Here is a 25,524-nt window from a genome sequence, read left to right as displayed (position 1 = left end):
CACTGCAACCTCCGCCTCCTGGGTTCAAGCAATTCTCCTGCCTCAGCCTCCCAAGTAGCTGGGTTTACAGGCATGTGCCACCATGCCTGGATAATTCTTTTTGTATTTCGTAGCATTGGGCTTTTGCCATGCTGGTCAGGCTGGTCTCGAACTCCCCACCCCAGGTGATCCACCAGCCTCCGCCTCCCAGTGCTGGGATTACAGGCGTGAGCCACTGTGCCCGGCGAACCTACTGGTTTTCAAGAGTTGCATCACTTTAACTGGAACATATCGGAAGAGTGGGACCAGATTTTAAGGTGAGTCAAGCCTAGCCTTCCTAAAACCTTATTGACTCCTTAATTCAGCTCAGGGCACCCCTTTGCAGCAAAATCCCATCCTTTGAGACCCCCAGGAGATGGTGGGTCGGGAAAGCAGGGGCCTCTCCTGGTCTGAGAAGTCTTAAAGGCAGGGGGGAGACGTGCCGCCTCCTCATTTCATCTTTCTCTCTCATCCTCCTCCCTCTGCCCTTTTTCTGTCCCTCCCTCCATTTTTTAGACGATCTGTAGAGGCAATGAGCTTTAGCAAATTTATCCGGTTGTGTAAATATTGCCACAAAGCAGCTTTATAACACCTCACTCACCCCCAAAAGTCCCCTGGACCCTATTTGCAGTCAATCCCTGCTCCTTTCCCAGCCCCCAGCAACTACTGATCTGCTTGCTGTCTCTCTAGTTTTGCCTTTTCTAGAAACTGTATAAAATGAATCATATACTGTGTAGTGTTTGGTGGCTGGCTTCTCTCACTTAGCGTAACGTTTCTGCATGTACCATAGTTTGTCTCCTCCATCTTTTATTATTATTATTATTTGAGACAGGGTCTTGTAGCCCTGTCTACAAGGCTGCAGTGCAGTGGTGTGATCATGGCTTACTGCAACCTTGACCCCCTAGGCTCGTGCGATCCTCCTACCTCAGCCTCCCAAGTAGCTGGGCCCACGAGGGTATGCCACTATACATGGCTAATTTTTTTATTTTTTTGTAGAGACAGGGTCTCGCTATGGCCCAGGCTGATTTCAAACTTCTGGGCTCCCAAAGTGCTGAGATTACAGGCATGAGCCACCATACCTGGCGCTTTTATTATTATTTATTTATTTATTTATTATTTATTTTTGAGATGGAGTCTCTCTTTGTTGCTCAGGCTGGAGTGCAGTGGCGCGATCTCAGCTCACTGCACGGGTTCAAGCGATTCTCATGCCTCAGCCTCCCAAGTAGCTGGGACCCACGCCCAGCTAATTTTTTTTTTTTTTGGTATTTTTAGTAGAGACAGGGTTTTGCCATATTGGCCAGGCTGGCCTCCAATTCCTGACTTCAAGTGATCCATCCTCCTCGGCTTCACAAAGTGCTAGGATTACAGGTGTGAGCCACCATGTCCAGCCCTTTTATTATTTTTTGGCTTAACTTTGTTTCTCTCTCTCTCTCACACACACACACACACGTACTCAAACACACTCATGCACACACAATTTTCTCACTAACCCTCTGACCTTCCACCCCAAGTCCTGACTTGGTCTTTGGGCCCTAAGATGCAATCAGGAAAAAAAGTGTGGAGTCCACACCCCAGCTGGGCCCTAAGTGGGTGCCTACAGGGGCAACAACCATCCAGCCTGCCCCAGCCCATGGGGGCCCAGGATGTAGTATCCCCAGTGATGGTGGGAGCAAGGGAGAAGTAGAGGCGAGGTGGGGGCTGTGAGATGTGCTTCCCTCTCCCTCCAGCTTGAGACCGTCGGCCTCTGACCAAGGCAAGTGAAATAAACATGAACGAAGCTGGGAGAATAAAGTCAGTTTACTGAATGAATACATGGCTCAAGTCCATTCAGGGTGGAGTGAGGCCTGGCAGGTGCCCTCAGCAGTGGGACCCCAGGCCACTGGACCTGGCAGGGCTTCCGGGTCCTCTTGGGCTTCTGGACTAAGGGGGCAGCACCAGGCCAGCCTGCCAGGGGCTCCACAGTCCCAGGCTGCTTGACCTGTGCTGTCTGGGACTAGACTGGTTGCTGTGGCTGCCCATAGATGCTCAAGCCAGACCCCAAAAGAGAGTGGCACAAGGTGAAAATGCTAACTGTGAATGCTTTGGTTTCAGTTTCAGTAATGAGGAGGAGGGAGGGAGGCACCTGGGGATGTAGAAAGAAGGGCTGGCGGGAGAGGTCTCTCCGAGCTCCACAGTTGGTTTCCTTGCTAGACGACCCGGCTTTGAGAAATGCTGCCTTCATTTCCATCTCCCAGCTCCGAATCTGGAAGGCAAGAAGATGTTTCAGGCTGGAGGGCTGCAGCAGAGTGTGGGTCTGTCACAGGGGGCATGGCACTGCTGCTTCATCTTCTCCCACCCCAGCCCTGAGGCCCAGCCACCCACATGGCCACAGTGCCTGGAACAGTGTGGGGAACAGAGACCTGCAGTCTGGGGCCAGGGAATCCACAGACTGCCCCATTGGGGTTTCAGCCACACCAGCTTCCCCCAAAGACAGCATCTTGGTCATCTCCATGTCCCCACATAGCCTGGTGCAGCACTTGTTTTCAGGCTGAATAGCTGTGGGGGCCATTGCTTCCTCTCAGGGTAAGGCCCCACTTGAACCCCCGCTTCCTAATTTGGCAGGGGAGGGGGAACGGACACAGGTGTTTCAGGAGTTTTTCAGAAATCAATGGCTGGACGCAGAGGGACAAGTCATAGGAGGGGGAAAGGGAGGGAGAGCAAGAGGCACTGGGAGGCAGTGTGGTCCAAGTGGAGGAGGTGGAGTTGGTGGGGGGTGGTGGGGGGTGGTCTCCTTTATTCTTGGGGGAAACTCTTATCTCAATATGTTTCTTTCCCCCTTGGCTTGAGTGAATGCTCCCTGACAATTTAGAAACAGTTTAGGCTGGGCGCGGTGGCTTACGCCTGTAATCCCAGCGCTTTGGAAGGCCGAGGCGAGCGAATCACTTGAGATCAGGAGTTTGAGACCAGCCGGGCCAACATAGCAAAACCCCATCTCTACTTAAAATACAAAAAGTTAGCCTGGGGTGGTGGCGGGTGTCTGTAATTCCAGCTGCTTGGGAGGCTGAGGCAGGAGAATCGCTTGAACTTGGGAGGCAGAGGTTGCAGTGAGCGGAGATTGCGCCACCACACTTTAGCCTGGGCAACAGAGCGAGACTCCATCTCAAAAAGAAAAAGAAAAGGAAGTTTCTGCCTGTTGTGGAAGAAACTGTCGCACAGAGCAGGAGCAACTGACATCCCCTCAATCCTACCTGGACCCTCTCACCCTCTCAGTTCTACCCAAGGAAGCCCCAGCCCCTGTGCTGCCCCCATCCCCTCGTTCATTCTGCGCCTTCTGCAAAAGCCAGTAGCCTTGACTGGGTGTTTGGGGAGGCGCTCTGGCCCAGCCTTTGGCCAAGGGCACTCACGCCCGCCCCTGTTCCTGCCCCCATCCTCATCTGTTTGCATATCTGCAGGAGGTATTGCCCCCACCACCGCCCCCCAACCCCCCTTGTCTTGGTGACACTGGGAAGTTATTTGTGCCACTGGGAAGCAGCTGTCCTGGTGCTGGCTCCTGCGCGCACCCAGAGACTCTCCCCAGCTGCCCTAACCTCGGTTTCACTTGTGGCATTTGTGTGAGGCTTTGGTTCTCACGTGCAGGGGAGGGGGGGCCTGGTCAGCAGGCTGGCATGGGCACCACAGAGCCACAGAGAGGCTGGCACCTCTCTGTGCTACCTGGTGTGCCCTGATGTTTTGCCTCTTTTCCTCCTGCGTACCTGAACCGAGCTAGGGCAGCAGGTCGCAGCTGTGACTCACCTCTGGCAACCCATATTAACAAAGTGCTGCCAACCAGGCGAGTCATGCCAGGATGCCAGGGGACCAAGGGAGTGTGGCCTATGGGGGAGGCTGGGTGCCCATGGCTCTGCCACTGGCTACCCTGGCTCTTGTCTTGAGAATGGCTCTGGCGGGAAGCCAGGCCAGGGCTGCGACTGGTCAGCACCCGAGGATGGTCCCTTTGTGCTGGGTTCTCCTTGGCCTCGGCTGTGCTCACTCGTGTCCGGGGTGTGTGCAGAGCTGGGGGCAGGTGGAGAGGGCCTGGGCCTCCAGGGGAGAACTGGCTGTCTCCACCTTGGGGCCGAGAGCGGCGGGGGAGGGGTGGTGATAGAGTGGATCCTCTAGCGGGTCCCAGTTCCCAGAGGAAGGATGGCAAATGAGTTGGGGGTCGCTCCCTCTGTGGGACCATTTGCCTCGGAGCAGCACGGAAGGGCAGCAGGTTCCCTGCCTCCCGTGGAGACTCTTTTTGGAGCACCACCCTAGGGATGTTCTTCTGCCCTCCGGAGACGTCGCTCTTCCCTGGGGCCCGGGCTCGAGGCCAGGGTGCTCCAAGCCCAGACTCCAGGGTGTGCGGGGAAAGGCTCGGTCCTGCTCGGCGCGGCCCGCCCTGGGCACTAGGGGTCGCCCCTGCCCAGCGGAAGCCACGCGGGCGCGCCCGGCCGCCGCAGGTTTCCCCGGACCGGGAAGAGCGAGGCGTCTCCGGGGCGGGGCTGGGGAGGGGGCCCCTGGGCGCGGCGCCGGGATCCTGCCCTGTCCTCCCGGCCGCTGCTGGACGGAGCGCGGGGCCGCAGCGACCAGGCTGGGCTCCCCGTCGCGCCCCTTCCGGAGCGGGAGGCCCTCGCCGCGGCCGAGTCTGGGACGCGCGGGGCGGGCGGCGGCGGGGAGCCGCGGGGCCGAGGCGCAGGGCGTTTTCCCCGGAGGTGCGGCGTGCGCCCGCGACACAAAGGTCTTTTAAAGACCTCGCAGCGCCCTTCTCGGCTGCAGAGGCTGGAGGCCCGGGGGACGAGGCCGGGGTCGGGGGTGGCCGCGCGAGGGGGTACTGGGATCGGCCGGACCCCGCGGTTGCGCCCAGGCTGGGACTCCCGGGCTCCTTTTGTGAGCGGAAGGCAGGGCCCTCCCCGGGTCTCTGAAAATGGTCAGTTGGGCTTCGCAGGGCTGCGTGCCCGGAATAATAAATTGGCTTCTCTAGGGTCGTAATCCGGGCCCCACCCCGAGCAGCTTTGAGCTGGTTTGCGCCTTCCAGGCAGGACTACTGGGGGTTCTCAAAAGCACCCCCGCGGTCGGCTGTGTCAGGACCACCTGGGTCCCGTGTGAACACGATTCCAGGGCCCCACCCCATCGCCTGAAGCGGAATCTCTGGGCGGGGCCCAGGAATCCGAGTTTTTGGCGAGTTCCCGGGTGATTCTGATGGCAAAGCCCATGTCGGAACCACTGTTCTAACGGCTTTTGGGACAGGCAGTTGTGAAATTTTCCCCCAGAAGAATCTCTGGGGACCCAGTTGTCACACGCCCCTGGATTCACTGCTGTGTTGATTCTGCCTCCTGATGACTTCGAGCCCGCCTGCTTTATTAAGCACGTTTTTCTCCAGTCGGTTTTTTTTTTTTTTTAAGTGGAAATAGGAACAGGCAGAAGACTTTTCTCGAACCTGTTTGCAGAGAGCCGTCTTGCCCGCTTTGAGGGTCCTTTCTCGGGAGACCTGTTTGCTTTGTTCAACGTCTGAATTCAGCAGACCCAAAATCCACCAAGGCCACTAGCTTATGAGTGAATGTGGTCCCTTCAGGTAAGGGCCAGACAGCCCCTGCCAGGGCTTGGGGAGGGTTTTCCCAGAGGAATCCTGGCAGTAAAAAAACCAGCCCCCAAACTCTCCAAGTGCTGGACGCTGGAGAATCCCAGCAAGGAAAAGGAACAAATCTTATCTCATGCCGTTTGATAACCTCTTCCCTTTGTTGGCGTTTTTCCTTGCATTCAGGACGAATTAAAATTCTTCTCTGCTCTGCAGCCAGTGAACTTGGCCTCGCCTTCCTGATTGTTTGCTGCGGCTGACTTTCCCAAGCTTTGTGGGGTTATTTTTGCCTCTGGGTGGTGGTCATTCCTTCCTTCCATGGCATTAGGTTCCACACAGTCACAGAAAAAGAGGAATTTAGCAAACACCCTCAAAATGGCAGGACTGGCCCCCCAAAACCTACTTTCATTTGCCTCTGTTCTGGGTTGTGGGTAATTTCTTGACAACTACAAGAGAGAAGACAACGAGAAATGAATTGTTTTTTCCAATACAATTGTGAACAGATGTATAACCTCCTAGTTGCAGGAACGTTCTAGGAATCCCTTACACCACCTTAAAGGGGCAGGAAAATGGGCAGAGGTGCTGAGGGCTGGGTGAGTGCTAAGCATTGGCAGGGCTCAGCCTCCTCCTAACGAGAGCTGCAGCCATAACCTGGGTCACCTTTGCTGTCTCGGGCTTCTAAATTTGGCAGCGAGAACAGACTTGCTTCCTTTGAGCAATTGATCTGAATAGCAGAATCCCATTCTGATGGTCCGAATCACATTTACAGGCTGTGGGGGTGAAGGCCGTGCTAATTGGCCACTTGCCTCACCACTGGCTTTGAAACAATCACTTGTATTCTCTGCCCGGCAGGAAGCAGCAGACCCATCAAGGCCCTGGGCTCGCTCTTTGTTCTGACTTTATGGCATTTTATGCCACAATAAGAAACACTGTGTACTCCGTGGGAGCCCATTGTGCCAGGCTGCAAGGATGTGGGCTCCGGTGCAGAGGGCCTGGTGCTCTTCCCCAGGAAGAAGAGGGGCTTTGTGACAGGCTGGGGGACAAAACAAGGGGTGCTGGACACTGTTACTGGGGCAACTGCCTGGCCAGTGTGGAGGCAGCTTTAATCCCTGGGACCGTTTCTGTGCCCAAGGAGAGGGAGGGCAGGGGAAGGATGGAATTTCATCTAGAGTAGCAGGTCCTGGTTACCTGGTAAATTATGCATCAGGACTGGGCTAGCCACTGCCTCCGTTTTCTCTGGGCTCCCAAGATAACCTCCACCTGCCTCTAGATTCTGTGCCAGCTGATCCTATCTATCTCACCAACTCTTGTTCCATCAGGAAACTGCATCTTGGTGAGTGGGAAGTTTTTGTAACTGGACCAAACCTGGGCTTCCCATATTTTGGGTTGATCTGGTCCTTGGAGGGAAGAGCTTTTGGTTTTGTAGAAATGATGTGGATGGGGACGGGGGTAGCCGCAGTCCATCCAGTCTCACATGTGAATGAACCAGCGGGGATTTGAGCTTTTGGTTTTGTAGAAATGATGTGGGTGGGGACAGGGGTAGCTGCAGTCCATCCAGTCTCACACGTGAATGAACCAACGGGGATTTGAGAATGGCTTCTAGTCCTACCTGCTCCTCCGGCCAGCCCCTGGGCTCCCTTCCCCTGCACCTAGCCTGAAGTTTTCCACCATTAACAGCACACTTGGAGCAGAAGACAGAGGAGGGTCCTTGCTCCAGGAGATCGCTGTAATAATCAGATAGAGACAAGACCTGGGCTGGGAGGAAGCCAGGACACGGGGGATGGGGGACCAGGCCCTGACAGATGGAGTGCTCCGTGTGGGGGCTGAAAGGGAAGGAGGAGAGGGAAGGCAAGGCCATTTAGCTTCACCTCAACGGTGGGGTAAAGTGAGGTTGGTGGGTCCTGTCTTCTCTGGAGATGCTCCCCGACGGGAGGAAAGGCCAGCTTCCTGCCGGCCACTTGCAGAGGTGAGCATTCAGTGCTTCCGCCAGCCTGTCCCTCACCCCAGACCCACCCCTGTCCTTCCCATGTCCGATGCTCCCATGCGGGCCCCCTTATTACCCTGTGCCATTGCAGCAGCCTCCCAGCTAGTTTCTTTCCCCTCCAATGTGGCTGCCCAAGTTCTTCTCCCAAAACCCACATCTCCTGGCCTGCCAATCCCAGGCTGGAAACTGTTCCATGGCCTCCAGAGCCGCTCACAAACCCTTCCCGCCCCGCTCCCTGCCTGCACCTTAGGCTCATTCTCTGCCCTCCCTGGCCACACACCTCCCTGACTTTCCCCAAACATGCAGGTCTTTCCACGTCTCTGTGCATTTCCATTTCCCTCAGCATGGAATACTCTCTCCCATCACGACTACCCTTGCCTATCTGCCAGACCCTCCAGGATTCTGGGTCAACATCATCCCCATGGTGGATTCATTGATGAGAGCAATAATGAAACAGGTTTGCCACCAGGCTCCCAAAGAAGTGGGAACACTGACTGCAAAGGGCACAATCTGATTGGATGAAAAGCGAGGCCTCAGAAGCATTGGCATGTGTCCGCGAAAAGCCTGGCTGGAGGTCTGTCCTAGAGGAGGGGCGGAAGGAGGGGCGAGAATGGCAGCGCCCCATTTCATCCAACTGCTCTGTGTTCCCCACATCTGACCCAACCTTCTCTTACAACACAGGCACATTTGTGGATACTCTTGGTTACATGTGTGTTCTCTCCTTAGACTCTGAGTCTCTTCTAGGAAAGGAGTATCTTAATCATCTTTATATTCCCAGAATCTAGTTTAGAGGCTAGTATGTAGTAGGTTCGCAGAAAGTCTTTGAATAGCAGCTGAGGTGGGAGGATTTCTTGAGACCAGGAATTCAAGACCAGCTTTGGTAAACTAGCAAGACCCCATCTCTACAAAAAATAAAAAATTAGCCAGGCGTAGTGGTGGACGCATCCCAGCTCCTCAGGAGGCTGAGGTGGGAGGATCACTCGAGCGCAGGCATTCAAGGCTGCAATGAGCTGTCATCCCACCAGTGCACTCCAGCCTGGGCAACAGAGTGAGACCCTGTCTCAAAAAGAGAAAGAAAATCTTTGAGTAAATAAATATATGTTGAACTTGGAAGTATTCCTTTACCTAGAATATTGTTCTCTCTGCAAATTTTGTACTATCACTTTCTCCAAAACATAACTCAGGACTCGCCTCCTGGAAAAAGTAGGTTCTTTTTTTTTTTTTTTTCTTTTTGAAACGGAGTCTGAGTCCACTCCTAGGCTGGAGTGCAGTGGCACAGTCTCGGCTCACTACAAGCTCTGCCTCCCAGGTTCACGCCATTCTCCTGCCTCAGCCTCCCCAGCAGCTGGGGCTACAGGCACACGCCACCACGCCCGTTAATTTTTGTATTTTTGGTAGAGATGGGGCTTCACCATGTTAGCCAGGATGGTCTCCATCTCCTGACCTTGTGATCCGCCTGTCTCGGCCTCCCAAAGTGCTGGGATTAAAGGCGTGAGCCACCGCGCCCGGCCAAAAAGTAGGTTTTGATTCAGTAGTTGACTGTGCATCAGAACGTTACTAAGCACCTATTAGGTACTAGGCATTTTCTAGGCACTGGAGGCCTGTGAGATATAAAAGAGATAAAGGTTCCTGTGCCCAAGTTGTTAATGAGTGCCCCCAACCCATGCGGGCCACTTGCTTATCTGGCAAAATCATTTGGGACGTCTGTAAACACTCAATGTTCCTGGCATCCATAGTGCCAGAGACATGGTCAGCAGTCAGATGTAACTCACTGTGTGCCCAGCATCATAAGAGACCGGCACAGAAGGCCTGGCTTTGCATTCAAATAGCTCACAACTTCACTGAGGAGACCAATTGTTTATGGGATTACAGGAAACCCCAGGAAGCCCCAGCCAAGGAAGAGCTTATGTCGTCAATTTCACAGCCTGTAGGAATTCAGTGGGTCCACTAGTTCTCTTGCGCAGGTGCTACTTTCCAGTTATTTCCTGGTTTTATAAATATGTGTCTCCTCTTTCAACTCCTTCACAAGCTCTTTATGGAAAGGGACATCATGGCGTCATGTCTAGTGTCTAGTAGCTTCTTTCCCTGATCCTCATCTCCACACCTGGTACAGGGCAGTGCATGAATGGATGAGAAATGATCACCACCATTAACAGGCATTTGTCAGCCAGGCGTGGGGGCTCACACCTGTAATCCCAGCACTTTGGGAGGCCAAGGCAGGTGGATCACCTGAGGCCAGGAGTTCGAGACCAGCCTGACCAACATGGCGAAACCCTGCCTCTACTAAAAATACACAGATTAGCTGGGCATGGTGGTGCACACCGATAATCCCAGCTACTCAGGAGGCTGAGGCAGGAGAATCACTGGAACCCGGGAGGCAGAGGTTGCAGTGAGCTGAGATTGCGCCACTGCACTCCAGCCTGGGCGACAGAGCAAGACTCTTGTCTCAAAAAAATAAAACAAAAAAAACCCAGGCATCCGTCACTGGGTCTCTTAATGAGGCACAACCAAGAAACACAATGTGAGTGAGTTCTCCAGTTCTGGTAGATAAAGGAGAGGGAAGGAGGGCTTCTCTCCTAACTTAGTGCCTCTCTTTTGCTAAATGTTACCATCAGATTCTGAGTGTTTTCTACAAGAAATTTCTGAGACGCAAATCAAGAAGTGTGAATTTAACAAGAGCCAGTTGGTTTCCTACTGTCATTTGGGTGCCCTTTTTTTTTTTTTTAAACAGGGTCTCGCTCTGTCACCCAGGCTGGAGTGCGGTGGCACAATCATGGCTCCCGGCAGCATCAGCCTCCCTGCAGCGTCAGCGGCACCTGGCCTGGGTGCCTCTTAACTGGTTATCTGTACCTGTTACTGCTCAGTGGTCTAAGTGGGCGAGATCAATTTCAGGGTTTCTCCAATTCAGTGTGAGCTTGTGGTGACAGAAGAGTGTCCCTGGTCCCTCCTGCTGCTTTTTGCTCTGGTTCCCAGCTTGCTCCTGGTGCAACTTCTTCCTAGTCCAGGACAGATTTACTGGAAGTTTCTTTAGAGAGGGTGCTTTAGGGCTTTGGTCTTCATCCGTTGGGTTGTACTGTTTGTCGTTTGTCATGTTTGCTTTGCAAGTCTGGTGGCTAATGTTGCTTGCATTGGCTCACTGCTCTTGGGGCCATCTGTAACCTATATCAACCCTGGATGCTTTGAAGTTCAATGTGCAATAAAAAGTTCATTAAAAAGATGTGGAATCATGAAAATAAGGTTACAGAAATGTTAACAAAGGATCATTTCCTGCTTCTAGTACTTTTCTTTTTTAAAAAATGTATTTCTCTGAGAAATTTATGTCAGCATTAAAACCATGGAAGAGTTTAGGAAGGACAGGCTTGGGTCAAAAGGAGGGTGAGACTCTTGAGGAGGTATCTTGGCAGAGCCCCAGCCTGTTTTCTTAATTGAGAGCTCAGGGTCTAAGGAGAGAATGTAAGCCAGAAAAAAAGAAAATCTAGGTTTCTTATGACTAACAGTTTGAACCCAGCATTTTTTTTTTTTTTTTTTTTTTTTGAGACGGAGTCTCATTCTGTCACCCAGGCTGGAGTACAGTGGCACAATCTCAGCTCACTGCAACCTCTGTCTTCTGGGTTCCAGCGATTCTCCTGCCTCAACCTCCCGAGTAGCTGGGATTACGGGCATGTGCCACCACACCCGGCTAATTTTTTTGTAATTTTAGTAGAGACAGGGTTTCACCATGTTGGCCAGGTTGGTCTCAAATTCCTGACCTCAAGTGATCCGCCCAGCTCGACCTCCCAAAGTGCTGGGGTTATAGGCGTGAGCCACTGCTCCCGGCCCTAGCATTTTAAATAGGGATGGCTCTAAATGGATGGAAACAGCCCATGGTCTTACAGGTCTGCAGCCATGTAAGGAATTACATGTGGAATTACATATGGCAGGTGTCTCTTGTCCATGTGAAGTGACTGAGGAGAAAGTGAGAGAGAGAGGAAGAGAGGAGAGAAGAAAATGAAGAGAAGGAAAGGTGTACAAGATGGGGTGGCAGTGTCATTAAAACTGCCTCGTGGCACCATCAGTGGCTTGTCTACTGCCACACTGGCTCACTTTCCAGTCATGACCTTCTGACACAAGCAGAGGTCAAGAGCCAAGCCTCAAGGTCAAGAGCCAAGCCTCAAGAGGTGTCCTGGGATCCAAAACACTGCCAGCAGACCAGCCCCTGGCATGACCTTAGGGGTAAGGGCAGTAACCTGTCCTCATAGTGCCCCTGCCTGGCCAGGCACAGAGAGGCATTTGACAAAGAAGGAAGTCCCTTGGGGCATAAGGTGCTGATTTGACAATGACCAAGTGTACTAAGACACTGCAGAGGTGGACCCGTCCAACTCCCTCATTTGGATTGACTTTGTTAAGGCCAGGCTCCAGTTAGGAGGAGGACTAGGCTTCTCCCTCCACACCATGGGGCCTCCTAGAGAGCCCCAGTTCTGCTGAAGGAAGTGCAGCCACAGATGATCACTCCTGGTAAACATATTGTCTTCTCTGACAAATGGTGCCACCATCATCATCTTGGTTTCTTGGCAGCCTGTCTCTTTCAACAGGTACATATGCTGGCATAGCATGTCCTGGGGGCCCAGGCAGTCTCTTGTGGGGAAGGTTCCTCTTTTTCTTTCCTTTTTTTTTTTTTTTTTATTTTCATTTTTGTAGAGATGGGGTCTCGCTGTGTTGCCCAGGCTGGTCTCAAATTCCTGGCCTCAAATAATCCTCTAGCCTCGGCCTCCCAAAGTGCTGGGATTACAGGCATGAGCCATCACACCCAGCCAGGTTCCTCTTTTTTGCAGGTCCTCCATGTTTGGGTGCCCACACATAATACACAACCAGCCCCTGCATCCTTGCTGTCCTCTATTTCTGGGGGGCAAATATCCTAGAGGCTCATTCAGTTCTATGACCATTGATGACCATTTAATTACTACTCATGTTTGGTAATAAGCAATTATGTGATCATCACTTACTTTTCAGCCAGAGGGTCACCGTGTATACACTTAGCAGCTGCTAAATCTTAGTCCTAACAATGACAGTCCCATATCCTCCCAAGCGACCGTGAGGACCTCAACAGCTTGCACATCCAATAAGCAGCATTGCAGGTTTTCAGGGCTGCCACCGGACAGCTCTGGGTCACAGCCAGACTTACCCTCTCTCTTTCCACCTGGTTGTGGTTGAGCCTCATGAGTTCTGCAAATCTCTGCTCATAAAGGTGAAGCAGCAGCACCAGGTACAAGCCTGAATTCATCAGCTCGTTTTGTGCCTACAAATGGAAAAGAAAGCTCTTCAGCTCATCCATAAAATAGTCATGGTCTAAATTGTGGGATGCAGGGTAACAACGCTAAGAGGTGACAAGAACTGGGACAAGAGCGCAAGCTCCAAGGCAAGGCCTGCTCTTGGGGACCAGAAGACAGAGCAGGAGGAGGTCCAGGATAGAGGCCAGGGCAGCCACTCCCCTGGGATTTTTTACTATCTAGAGGAGGATGCTCTGAGAAATTTCCATTTTCCAGGCTCAATCCCATTCCACATTTATTGAGCAGTTAAATATGCAAAGCCTTGAGCTGGATGTTGTAGGGAACACAGGGCTAAAAGCCTCAGAACTCCCTGCTGGGAACCCATCACCTGGTGTGGGAGAGAGATTCATCCGTAAACAGCTCCAGCACAAGCTGGATGTGTCGAGTGCTACAAGAGAGATGCACCAGGCCTTGTCCGTAACGTTCTCAGCAGTCACAGATGTCCCCTTGTGAAAGGCTTCCTGAGGAGCCTCATTTGCCTCCATCATTCCTTCGTTCCCCAGTCCCTGAGCATTCGTCTTGATCTTGCATACCACCTTTTGCACTTGTTAATGTTTCCGCTTTTTCTTGAGGAGTGGGCTGTGTTTTTTTTCTCACTGGTGCTCAGAACAGGCGCTACACAGGGAGGATGTGATGGTCTGGCTGGCCGTGGCGCTTCTCTGTCCTCAGCACTTGGGCTTTGCTGCCAAGAGTGGCTGTGCTCACTCTAGACCTTTCACAGACCTTCCATAAATCAGTGGTATTAGTAACAACTACTCCTATCCCTCTATAGGGGAAGGAGGGGAAGGCCCTTTCAGTCCCCATCTTTCCCTGGAGTGGGGATGTTGGGATGGGCCAGGCAGTGTTCACAAAGCCACCCAGCCCCCGGGGACTAGAGTCCCCAGCAGAGGGCATGGCCCCTTCCGTCACCCTTGGGAAAGGTTGCAACTTTGACTCTGTCAGCCCAGGATAACGATGTGTGGGCATGAATGACACAGTGAACACTCAGTGTCTCATCTGCCTTCTTCCTGCAGCAGCGCGGGTGCCACATCTTCCCGTTCTCATGAGATCCAGGGCAGCTCAGGAGGCTGGCACAGAACCCACCTCTCCCAGGACGAAGCAGCTGCCAGAAAAGGCACAGAAGTTGAGCAAGGATTGATATGCTCTTCCTTCTGAATCGGGGCCAACTCTGGATCTTGGTGACAGCTGGCCCTGAGATCACTGCTGCAGGCCTCTCCACCATTCTACAGATCCATCTTCAAAGGCCCCAGTCCTCTGTCCTTAGCAGTTAACCTCCTATTTTTAGCCTTTGGTCGTGTTTTTTCTGCTCTGCTGACCTTGGCCTAGAGTGAGCAGAGAACAAGTTGCTTGTTTTCACTATTTCTGTTTTATTTATTTTATTTTATTTTTGAGACAGACACAGTCTTGCCCAGGCTAGAGTGCAATGGCGTGATCTCGGCTCACTGCAACCTCCGCCTCCCAGGTTCGAGCAATTCTCCTGCCTCAGCCTCCCGAGTAGCTGGGATTACAGGTGTGCACCACCACGCCCAGCTAATTTTTGTATTTTTAGTAGAGATGGGGTTTCATCATGTTGGCCAGGCTGGTCTCGAACTCCTGACCTCAGGTGATCCACCTGCCTTGGCCTCCCAAATTGCTGGGATTATAGGCATGAGCCCTGCCTAGCCACTTTTTCTGTTTTAATTGCCTCCTCCTGCCCTCCCCGTGAGTCTGTGCCTGCCTCCTACTGTCTCGCCAACCACCTCTTCTGAGAAGCCTTCCTCACCTGGCTTTTAGCTCCTCCTCACCAACAAAGCCTTAGCCCTTATTTGTTTACCTCGTCCCCAGCTTCCTCCTGCAAAAGCTGCCAGTGGTTCTCTCACCAGTGCTCTTTGCCAGCCAGCTTTTATGCTCGAGACACCGGGATGCATAATGACAAATCAATCAGCTAGAAAATGGCTTGGAACTATCAGGTTTGTCAAAGCATTCAGGGAAATCATTTACTTTTTATGACTCAATAAGGCCCAGAGGCATGCAGATGGGAGAATATCCACTAATGTTTTCTGCAGATAATTTGAAAAGTCACTTCTAGCAGATTGTGTCCCTTCTCTGGTCTGTGGGAGGGAACCTGTCACACGGCACCATCAATCTCGCCGGCTCGTTTCCTTTATGTGCGCCCTTTGCAGAGCTGGTGATGTTCGACAAAGGGGCTCAGCCCACCAATCAGAGCAGGCATGTGATAGTCAACTCCGAATCAGCCTTTATACTCCTGAGCTACAAGTGGGAGGGATTTGTTAACTCAAAGAGTTCCATCGCACTTGGCTGGCCAGGGCCAAATGAATGAGGTTTTGGAGCAGGGCTTACTGGGGCTACGGCCCATCCACTCCTTCCTTGTCCCAATCACATCACACTTTGACTCCCACATGGAGTTCCCTTTGTGTGCCAGACTGAAGGGAATGGGGGTGGCATTAATAGGAGGGGGCAGGGACATTAAAAAGGAGAAGGCATGTGAAACAGCACAAAAGGGCTCCGGAGATCTCAGCCCACCTGCCAGCTGTTTTCTCCATTTTGCTAATATTCATTTAGGCCAAGAGACTTGCTACTGATGGAAATTCTCAATATATTCCACTTAAAGAAGCTGACAGCCTGGCTGAACGTTCTATCAAGTCTTCGAATATATTCAAGAGTGCTCCTAGTTATAAGGGTGATTAGGTGACTGCGTGTGTCTGAGGACATCTGTCCCTGGCTGAGATGGAGCCAGGCCAGGCCTGTGCTTCAGAGCAATGACAGCCTGAGGCCCACTGAGACTCTCCTGTGTGGCAGAGCAAGGATGGCAGGGGTGTGTTCCAATTCAGTGAGCAGGGGGCCCTGGAGTGCACCTTACCTGGAAAGCGCTGCCAGCTAAGGTGGGCAGTGTAGGGCCACCAGACACTGTGACTTTAGGCAGAGTTTTAACTGTGCAGGGCCAAAGGGACTCAATTTGTAATGGAAGGGAAGTAACCTCTGTTCTGCCTGTTTCCTCAAAGCATGATAGTAAAGTGAGCTAATATATGGGATCTCACAAAACAAACACATCCTACAAGAGGCAAGATTTAGAGACAGGATTCCAGGTAAATTGTCTGGGCGTTAAGATCTGTGAGGGCAAGACCTGCATCTGTCTTGTTTGCTCCTGACTCCTAGGGCCTGGCCTAGTGCCTGGTATACTGTGCATGCTTTATATATATATGCACAGATGAAGCAATGAGAAAAAAATGCATAACTGTGATGGATCAGACAGTGACCCATTCAGCCACAACTTTTGAATCTAGTGGCTCCAGGTTTAACATGCATCAGAAATACTGAGCAGGCCTTCTCAAACACAGTTGCTAGGCAGTCCCCTCCCCTCCCCTCCCTTCCCTGCCCTCCCCCTTCTCCTCTTTTTTTGAGTCAGAGTCTCACTCTGTTGCCCAGGCTGGAGTGCAACGGTGTGATCTCGGCTTACTGCAACCTCGGCCTCCCAGGTTTAAGTGATTCTCCCGCCTCAGCCTCCCGAGTAGCTGGGATTACAGGTGTGTGCCACCACTCCCAGCTAATTTTTGTATTTTTAGTAGAGACGGGGTTTCACCACATTTGGCCAGGCTGGTCTCGAACTCCTGACCTCAAATGATCCACCTGCCTCGGCCTTTCAAAGTGTTGTGATTACAGGTGTGAGCCATCGTGCCCGGCCTCACTGCTCCTCCTTTCCTCCCTGCATTTCTGATTCAGCTGGACTGGAGTGGGCGCAAGAATGTGTACTTCTAACAAGTTCCCAGATGATGCTAACGCTCCTGGTTTGGGGACCACCCATTTTTGAGAACCACTGATCTAAACTAATGGTGAGCACTTGGTAGCTGCTAAGCTGAATCTGGCTTGTGGATGTGCTCTGGTTGGATGGAAGGAAGCAAGAAGGAAGGTAGAAAAGAAGAGCATGACCATCTTTAGCTGGGGAGAGCACTTTCCATTTTGCCACAAATGCCACCACACCCAATGGCAGGATACCTAGGAGATTACCACCATTTGTTGTCGGCCTGGTCTCTGTGGTATCTGAGTGTGTAACCTGTGACTTAAGCTTTCCTTAAACCTGTTTTCACCTCGTCCATTTTGGAGGCTGGAATGTTATCTGGCTCGCTGCATGCTTCTATCCAGGAGCTCTGCCCTCCACCCCAAAACCGAGCACCCAACCAGCACCCAATGTGAGTCCAGCTTCCAGGCGACAGCCAACGCTCACAGGAGCAAATGTAGGCTTGCCTCACACGCAGCACTACCGAAAGAGTCAGGGGAAAGGAGGGCTGTACTGCCACAGGCCCTGACAGACCTAAGATGAAACCGCCAGGTCCCTGGGGCCCCACTGCTGCTCTTGTCTAATGATCCCCTCTCCAGATGCTTGCAGGAGTTCCTAATCTAGCCGCTTGAGGCCTGGTAACAGACCCTGACCTTGGGGCTCACACTAGAATAATCTGAGTTCAGTGCCCTGTTAGCGCCTTGCGAGCAGCATCTGCCCTGCTCCCACCGGAAGTACAGAACTAAGGTAGGAAAACGTGCTCTGACGGGAGCCCCTCCACACCCTCAAAGGCCACCGACGGTGCTGACCGGGCACCTAGAGGACACGCCCTGATCTGTGCTTAGGTCCCAGGTGAGGCGTCCATCCCAGATGTCACAGACTTTACTCCAAGGCCCGGTGGATAGAAGGCCCGCTCCTCTCTTTCCTTCCGCTGTTAAACATCCCTTCTTCAGAAAGGCCTTCTCTGGTTCAGAGAGCAAGTCGGAGTCCCGCAGCTGTTCCCGCAGCGGCCTGCATGGTCCTTGTACCTCTACCTGCAGGAATTGCTGGCTCCGGTCTTCGCTGCTGGTCGGCAGCCCCCTGTGGGTCTTGGGTACGGCAGCATTTTCAGCACAGTATCTCACAGGCAGCAGGTGCTCAATAAGTATTTGTAAAGTTAAACTGGCTGGGTGTGGTGGCCCACACCTGTAATTCCAGTGCTTTGGAAGGCCAAGGTGGGAAGATCACTTGAGCCCAAGATTTTGAGACCAGCCTGGGCAACAAAGTGAAACAGACCCCATCTCTCAAAAAAAAAAATAAATAAATAAATAAAAATAAAAAATAAAAAAGCAGGGTGTGGTGGCACATACCTGTGGACCCAGCTACTTAGGAGGCTGAGGCAGGAGGATCCCTTGAACCCAGGAGGGACCCTGGCCCCATCCCAGAGCTGGGGTTAGACCTGGGTTGGGCCTGTGTATCACCATTTTAATAGAAAAAAAGAAGACCTGCAGCTAAATAAGTTATCATTTTGGGTGGTTTTGTAATTAAACAAAAGCAAAAAAAAAATTCTAAGTGGGAAAATATATAAGAAAAACAGTTCACTAGTCAGTTAGTTTGAGGTCAAGTGAGAACCAGGCTGAGCTGAAGCCAGTTCTAGGTTTCTTTTGGTTTTGCCCCTTTTTTGGTACATGTCGAGATTTGTACACGTCTAGAAGTGGTGCCACTTCTCCAGAAAGGAACCCATTTGCCAAGGACAAGCAGCAAGAGGGTGGCCAGGAGGCCCGGGTGAGCCAGGTTTGGGAGCGAGGGGAAGGGACCAGGCCCACAAGGCACAGGTGTCCACGTCACCTCCACGGCCAGGCTGGCGGCCTCCTCAGCAGGGCTTGTCCCCTCAGTGGGCTCATCGCACCTCGGGGACGAGCTGAGGTTTAGTGACATTGTAGATATCTTTGTGTTCAACAACAATTGCTTCAGTCTTTATCTATGGCGAGCTTCAGAATTCGCCCAAGTCAGGCTCCCTGGGGCCTAGGGTTTTGCCCAGGCTGTGAGCAGACAGGCACTATGAATTCCCAGCAGGTCACGGGGACAGTTGGGACTGCAGTGAGGTGTGAGCCCTCAGCCGCCGCCAGACAGCAGCTGCCCATGCTATGACCCTGCTCTCCCCACAGGGCGGGCCTAGCGGCCTGGCTGCCACCTGGGATGATAATGCGAGCATTTCCAAAAGGCTCTGATGGCCTGTGAAGTTCTCACTGAAACGAATTTAAAATCATTCCTGCTTCCACGTGGAGCAATGACTGCGCTGGATGCTTTCTGTTTCCCCTGCAGATCCCTCCTGCTCTGTGGCCCAGGGGCCGGCCCCATGGCTTTCCCCAGCCGGGCTCCCTTGCCCTCTGGCTTCCCGTTGGGTTTGGCCCATGGGAGGCCCCGGCGGGAGACCCAAGGGCGGAGGAGGGAGAAGCTGGGTGTCTCTTCCCCAATCCCTCTCTGCTGGGTGTGGTGTGACAGTGGTTGCTGTCTTCTGCTGAAGGCCACAGGCTGCTGGTGGCTGATCCTTAGCTACAGCGCTCATGACCCTGGCCACACTGCTAGTCCCAGGACACCTCCTTGTTCCTTGCTGCTTTCTTTTGCTGCCCACATTTTCCTCCTCCCTTCTGCATTCTTCACTTGCCCCCTTTGAGTGTGCCACCATCTCTTCCCACACAGATCCTGGCTGATACAATTACTGTCATAGTTCTTTCTAGAAGGTGCTTGTAGCCAGTTATCTCAATGCGGAGGGTGCAGTGGGGCCGAGGATATGGATGTGACCCAGTGGGGCTGGTTTGTTTTGTTAGTTCACTGATGGACTCTAGGCCAGTCACTGGTGCACTTAGCTTTCTCCCTTGAGTGCCAAGTTAGTCGAGCGTCTCTGCGGCTGTAATCTGACAATTCTCATGCATGCAGCCTTCTATGCACACACTCTGTCTATGGGGTGATGTACTCGAGTCTTTTCCTACATCCAGACCTGTGAGGTGTGAGTTAACATCTCTCACCTTCTACAGATAAGAGAACTGAGGTGCAGAGAGTTGCCATAGTTTTCTCAAGGTCACGGGGCCACTCTGGGGAAGAGAGTAGGGTTTAGGTTGAGATCTTAATCAAAGCTGGTAGGCTTTTCAGTGGGACATGCAGCCTCAGACTACGAGTGCAAACATCTTAGTACAAATGGAAAAATGTGCTGCTGTTGGGTCAGTTCTATAAATACCATTGATAAAGGACATTAGATGGTGGCAGCAGCTTGGCAGAGGGAGAACCATGTGGAAAGGCTTGGGGCCAAAAGGGGTCTTTTCTAGACAAGGTATTCCCCTGGGCTGCATGGTGTTTGTGGTGTCAGTAGATTGCTGTGATAGATAGTATTCTAGGCAACCCATCCTCATGTGAACACGTCCTCCTTAGGAGATTTGGCAGGCTTCATTGCCCAAAATGATCTGTTTCTTGAGATGAACCTGTCGGCGCCCTGGCTGGCACCTGACCTCAGGCACTGAGAGGTTCTGGTTTCTTTCAATATTTCGCCTCCCACATGCTCAGCGTCCAGGAATGTGAGTCGCTCTGTTTATTGTCTCAGATCTTAGTGCCTGGTGGTTATGATGCAGTGATGTGAGACCTTCAGGCCTCGAAACACTATTTATTTCTCAAGAAGTCCTTCTCCTCTCCCCTCCCCTGCCTTCCCTTCTCCTCCTCTCTTCTTTTCTGTTTTTTCCTTTTCTTTCTCTAACCTCCTGATGCCGAACCTCTGTAATGCTGCTGTGGCATTATGCCCTCATTCACTGAACTCTTCAAATATCCTTCATTCTTGTCAATATTTTGTTCTTCGGTCTACACCCTTAAAATTTTAAACAAAGAAACTGCAGAATTGCCTGGACTCACACAAATCATTTTGACTTAGCTGTCAAAATGTTGGCCAAAAAAAGGTCTGGTAAATATTTATTGACTGCTTATAATGTGGAAATCACCTTCTAGATCAGCCCCATCCAATAGAATACACTCAGAGGTACAAACACAAATCACAGATGTAATTTTAAAATTTCTAGTAGCCACATTAAAGAAGCAAAAAGAAACTGGTGAAATTAATTTTAACAATATAATTTATTAACCTAATATTTTCAAATGATCATTTCTGTATGTAATTTTTACTTTTTTTGATATTTTACTTTTTTTGGCATTAAGTATTTGCCTGAGAAAATCTTTATTTCTCCTTTGCTCTTGAAGGATAATTTTGCAGGGTACAGAAATCTAGGTTGGCCAGTTTTTTCTCTTAACACTTTAAATATTTTGTTTCTCTGTCTTCTTGCTTGCATGCTTTCTGGGAAGTCAGGTGTCATGCTTGTCTTTACTCCTCTTTAGGGAAGGTGTTTTTCCCCTTTGGCCTCTTACAGGATTTTTTCTTTATCTTTGATTTTTTTTTCCATTTTAAATATGATATGTCATGGTGGTGGGTTGTTTTGTTTTTGGCGTTTATCTTGTTTGGTGTTCTCTGAGCTTTCTGGATTTGTGATTTGGTGTCTGACATTAATTTGGGGGAAATTCTTAGTCATTATTGCTTCAAATATTTCTCTGTTCCTTTCTCTCTTTATTCTCCTTCTGGGTATTCCCATGATGTGTCTATTACACCTTTTGGATAGTTGTCTCACAAGTTCTTGGATATCTTGCTCTGTTTTCTTTTCTTTTTCTCCAATCTTTGTTCTCTTTGTTTTTCCATTTTGGGCAGTTTCTACTGGGATATGCTCAACTCAAAGATTCTTTCCTCAGCTGTATCCAGTCTACTAATAAGCCCATCAAAGGCATTCGTCATTTGTTAGTGTTTTTCATCTCTATCATTTCTTTTTCCTTCTTAGAATTTCCATTCCTCTGTGTACACTGCCCATCTGTTCTTAAGTGCTGTCTACTTCACCTGTTAGAGTCTTTAGCGTATTAATTATAGTGTTTTACATTCCTGGTCTGGTAATTCCAACATCCCAGCCATATCTGAGTCTGGTTCTGGTGTTTGCTCTGTCTCTTCAAACTGTGCTTTTCACCTTTGAGTATGTCTTGTAATTTTTTCTTGGTAGCCAGACGTGTTGTACTGGGTAAAAGGAACTGCTATAAATGGGTTTTTAGCCATGGGGTGGTGAGGTGTGGGGAGAGGGGAAGTATTCTACAGTCCTTTGAGACTCTAGGTCCCAGTCTGAGTGAGCTTGTGCCTCTGGACTGTGAACTTCACAAGTGCCTCTCAGTTTCTCTATCCTCCCCCTCCCACCTTAGGTGGGAGAAGATGGCTAGAGAGGGCTGGAGTTGAGTATTTCCCTTCTTCCAGTTAGGTATGGTGCTCTGATAAAACCTCCAAAGGTTAGGCTCTGGTTAAATAGTTTCTCCTGAGGGCAAACTTTGTTAGGAAGAACAGAAAGCTCTGGCTTATACCAAAATGGTTACTTTCCCCCTCCCCCTGCTGGAAGCATGAAGGAATTTTTCTCTGCTATTCACTGTAAGCACCTGGTTGCACTCCTGGATAGAAAACTCACCGAAGTGTGGGGATACCCTTATGACAGGGTCCCCCTGGAATTTTTGACTCTCAGACTTGTCTACACTGAGCCTCCAGCAGTTAATGAATTACAGCTTAAGGTTACTTGTCCAGCACTGGTTTTCACAGAGCTTTCTGCTCAGGAGTCTCTGCTCTGATAAGTTGTGATTCTTTATTTTTTTTTTGAGGTGGAGTCTCACTCTGTCGCCCAGGCTGGAGTGCAGTGGTGCGATCTCGGCTCACTGCAACCTCCGCCTCCCAGGTTCAAGCGATTCTCAAGCCTCAGCCTCCTGAGTAGCTGAGATTACAGGCATGCGCCACCACGCCCAGCTAATTTTTGTATTTTTAGTAGAGATGGGGTTTCGCTGTGTTGGCCACGCTAGTCTCAAACTCCTGACCTCAAATGATCCACCCACCTTGGCCTCCCAAAATGCTGGGATTAGTGATGCTATTTGCCTGTCTCGCCAATTTTAGGGGCAGTGATTTGCTCTGTGATCTCACTTCTGTTATGGATCTAAGAAGGGTTGTTGATTTTGCACTTTTTTCAGCTTTTTACTTGTTGTTAAAGCGAAGTGACAACTTCAAGCTCTTTACATACTGAACTGGAAAGTGTACTGTCTTTGAAACTTGGTGTTTAAAATTAGGTGATATATTACCCTTTTTTTTTTGGTACTGTGTCTTCGAAATTTGGTGTGTATGTGACACTTACAGGATATGTTGAGTAGAACAAGCCACCTGTTCATTAGCCACAAGTAGCTTGTGACTTCTATATTGAACAAAATAGTATTAGGTTGGTGCAAAAGTAATTGTGGATATTGCCAACAAAAGTGGCAAAACTACAATGACTTTTGCACCAACCTAATAGTTCTAAACGGAAGGCTGTTTGCCTGAGAATTGGGTGATTAACTTCTATCTCAGGCACAAATCAGCTTCCCACCTGAGGGTAACTAACTTTTTTACAATATTAGAAATGCAGTCCAAATACCCTAGGAGAGTTAATTCACTAGGTGTTAAAGATCAGCCAGTAGGCATTTACCTCATGTTTATTAGCCGTAGGTAAAGGAGTTCCTTCTTATGCCAGGGTTACTTGGTATTTAAATTAGGGACCATTTCCTCCAAGACCCTGATTTTTTTTTCTCTTGTTATTAAATTACTTCTGTAAACGTGGGTGTGGAGCTTACCAGAATTTTTTTGGTATTTTTCTGTGTCCAGTTGCCCACTGAAGCTTCTTACTTTTGTCCCCAACAGCAGGGCAAACTCAACCCAGGACAAATAAGACTTCCAACTCTCAGCCAGGTGCAGTGGCTCACGCTGTAATCGTAGCACTCTGGGAGGTGGAGGTAGACAGATCACTTGAGGTCAGGAGTTCGAGACCACGCTGGCCAACATGGAGAAACCCCATCTCTACTAAAAATACAAAAATTAGGTGGGCGTGGTGGCACACGCCTATAATCCCAGCTACTCAGGAGGCTGAGGCGGGAGGATCGCTAGAACCTGGGAGGCAGAAGTTGCAGTGAGATTGTGCCACTGCATTCCCGCCTGGGTGACAGAGTGAGACTCTGTCTCAAAAAAAAAAAAAAAAAAAAGGCTTTTCAACTCTCTAATACCCTAATTTAGTGGCAGGTCTTCTCAGAGAAGTAAGCTAAATGGATATTGTCAGACTCCAGCCAGCAGAGACCTTCTACATTTCTTAGATCAGGGAAAGGGAATGTCTTCTCGCCCTGCCCCTCTAACATCCTTTAACCTGTGGAGGCAGAGTGGCCACATTTCTTACCTGAGATTGCTGGTGCTTCTGGTAGAACTCAATCATGTTAAAGTCACCCAGGTCAACCAGCAGGCCTTGCTTACACATCTCACAGGTCTTCACGGCACCAAGATCTGCTCCTTAAATTAGATAAAGAATTATACGGTACATATAACCATGGGTCTGTTTGTGTTAGCACATTGACAGGTGATATTTGGAGAGTGAACTTGTGTGTGTTATGAATTCTGAGCTTGAGTGACCTTCCTTTAAAGCCAGCCATCTTCTGTAGAAAATGACCTTGAATCTGAGAGCTGAAAAATTTCCTTTGTAGTCATCTATTATGCAAGCTTCATAGAAGTGAAATTCCCATGACTTTTAAATAGCAGATCTTGCTTCTATTTAAATATAAACACGATGGTTCATAAACTTGGAATTGCTGCACAGAGGCTAAGAGTCTATAACACAGGTGTTTGTAAAAAGAGTGAATATTCAGCTTTTTTTTTTTCTTGTAGACCCAACACAGGTCCAAGTAAATAAATTAGTGAGGACCAAAATAGATGGCAGAAACTATTCTCGATCAATGGCTTAAAAATCTGCCTTGACTCCTGCCCGGGTAACATTCTCACCTGAGAACAGTGAGGGAGCGAGGGGCCAGGTGTGGGTACTAGTTACAGTAGTACCCAGGGCCAGCTCATCAGCCTGAGCTCAGACTCATCTGGGAAAAGAAATATGAGAAGGCTTCCTTTGTTGCTGTTTTTATAAAAACAGGCATTCTAGATCAGCATTTTTATCCTATTCCCCAACGCAAAAGTGGAGGATGCAGAACTGGGCTGCTATGTCTAAGCAAACATTCTGCCAGACAGTTTTTCCCCCTTAGTTGTGGCATTTGACTGATGATGTACTGATGTTTATTTTATGCATTAGAAAATAAAACACCTATTAGTTACCAGTATGTATTTGGTAAAAATAGGGTTTGTGCAGTTTCATACCCGCATTCTATTTCCCCACTGGGGATATAAAGAAACAGTAAATAATAGAGACTTTCAAAGGGCAAGGATGAACAGGAAGTAATCCCTTATCTGCATTTTGTTTGCTTGACTTTTTTTTTTTTTAGCATCATTCAGTAACGCTTTTGGCTACCAAATGTCCCATGAGTCTTCTGATCGAATCCTACTGAACACACCCATACAAGCATTGACATTTATGAGCATAGCAGCATTTTCATGACATGTTTCATGGTTAACTTTTTCTGTGTTAGATGTTTAATTGGCCCAAATTTCTAGGAAGATAAAGGATTGCATGGCAGTCGTCAGCAACCAAAATCCACTCGTTTCTTCCCTCTCTGAAAGACTGAATACTTTGCTTGTTATATGGATATGAATTTAAGCATCTTGATCAGTGGACTTACATTTCTTATGCTAGGGAAGTTGCATAAAACAAGCTCCATAGATGAGACAGTAATGTGATTACCCCACGTGTTCATTCTCTGCTTCCATGGTGTGCTGTCCTTGGTGAGGGGGAGTGGCAACATCTCATGGGGACAGGGTAAAGCTCTAAGTCTGCCTGCAGCCTGGATAGTGACAGCTAAGGAGAAGGATATGGAAGAGGGGGAGAAA

General features: G+C 50.1%; 1 protein-coding gene across 1 annotated transcript in view; it reads right to left on the bottom strand.

Annotated features, from left to right (window-relative positions):
• Window positions 1-2,111: 2,111 nt before the first annotated feature.
• The window catches only part of MARCHF10 (membrane associated ring-CH-type finger 10), a 112,228-nt gene continuing 88,815 nt past the window's right edge, over window positions 2,112-25,524 (bottom strand). Inside the window, 4 exon segments of the mRNA XM_030799812.1 lie at window positions 2,112-2,176; window positions 2,179-2,260; window positions 12,736-12,849; window positions 23,939-24,048. Of these exon segments, the coding sequence (XP_030655672.1) occupies window positions 2,112-2,176; window positions 2,179-2,260; window positions 12,736-12,849; window positions 23,939-24,048 (371 nt within the window).

This window comes from Nomascus leucogenys, chromosome 19, assembly GCF_006542625.1.
Source record: "Nomascus leucogenys isolate Asia chromosome 19, Asia_NLE_v1, whole genome shotgun sequence".
Lineage (NCBI taxonomy): Eukaryota > Metazoa > Chordata > Mammalia > Primates > Hylobatidae > Nomascus > Nomascus leucogenys.
The sequence above is the reverse complement of the archived record's forward strand: the minus strand, read 5'-3'. Positions and strand labels throughout refer to the sequence as shown.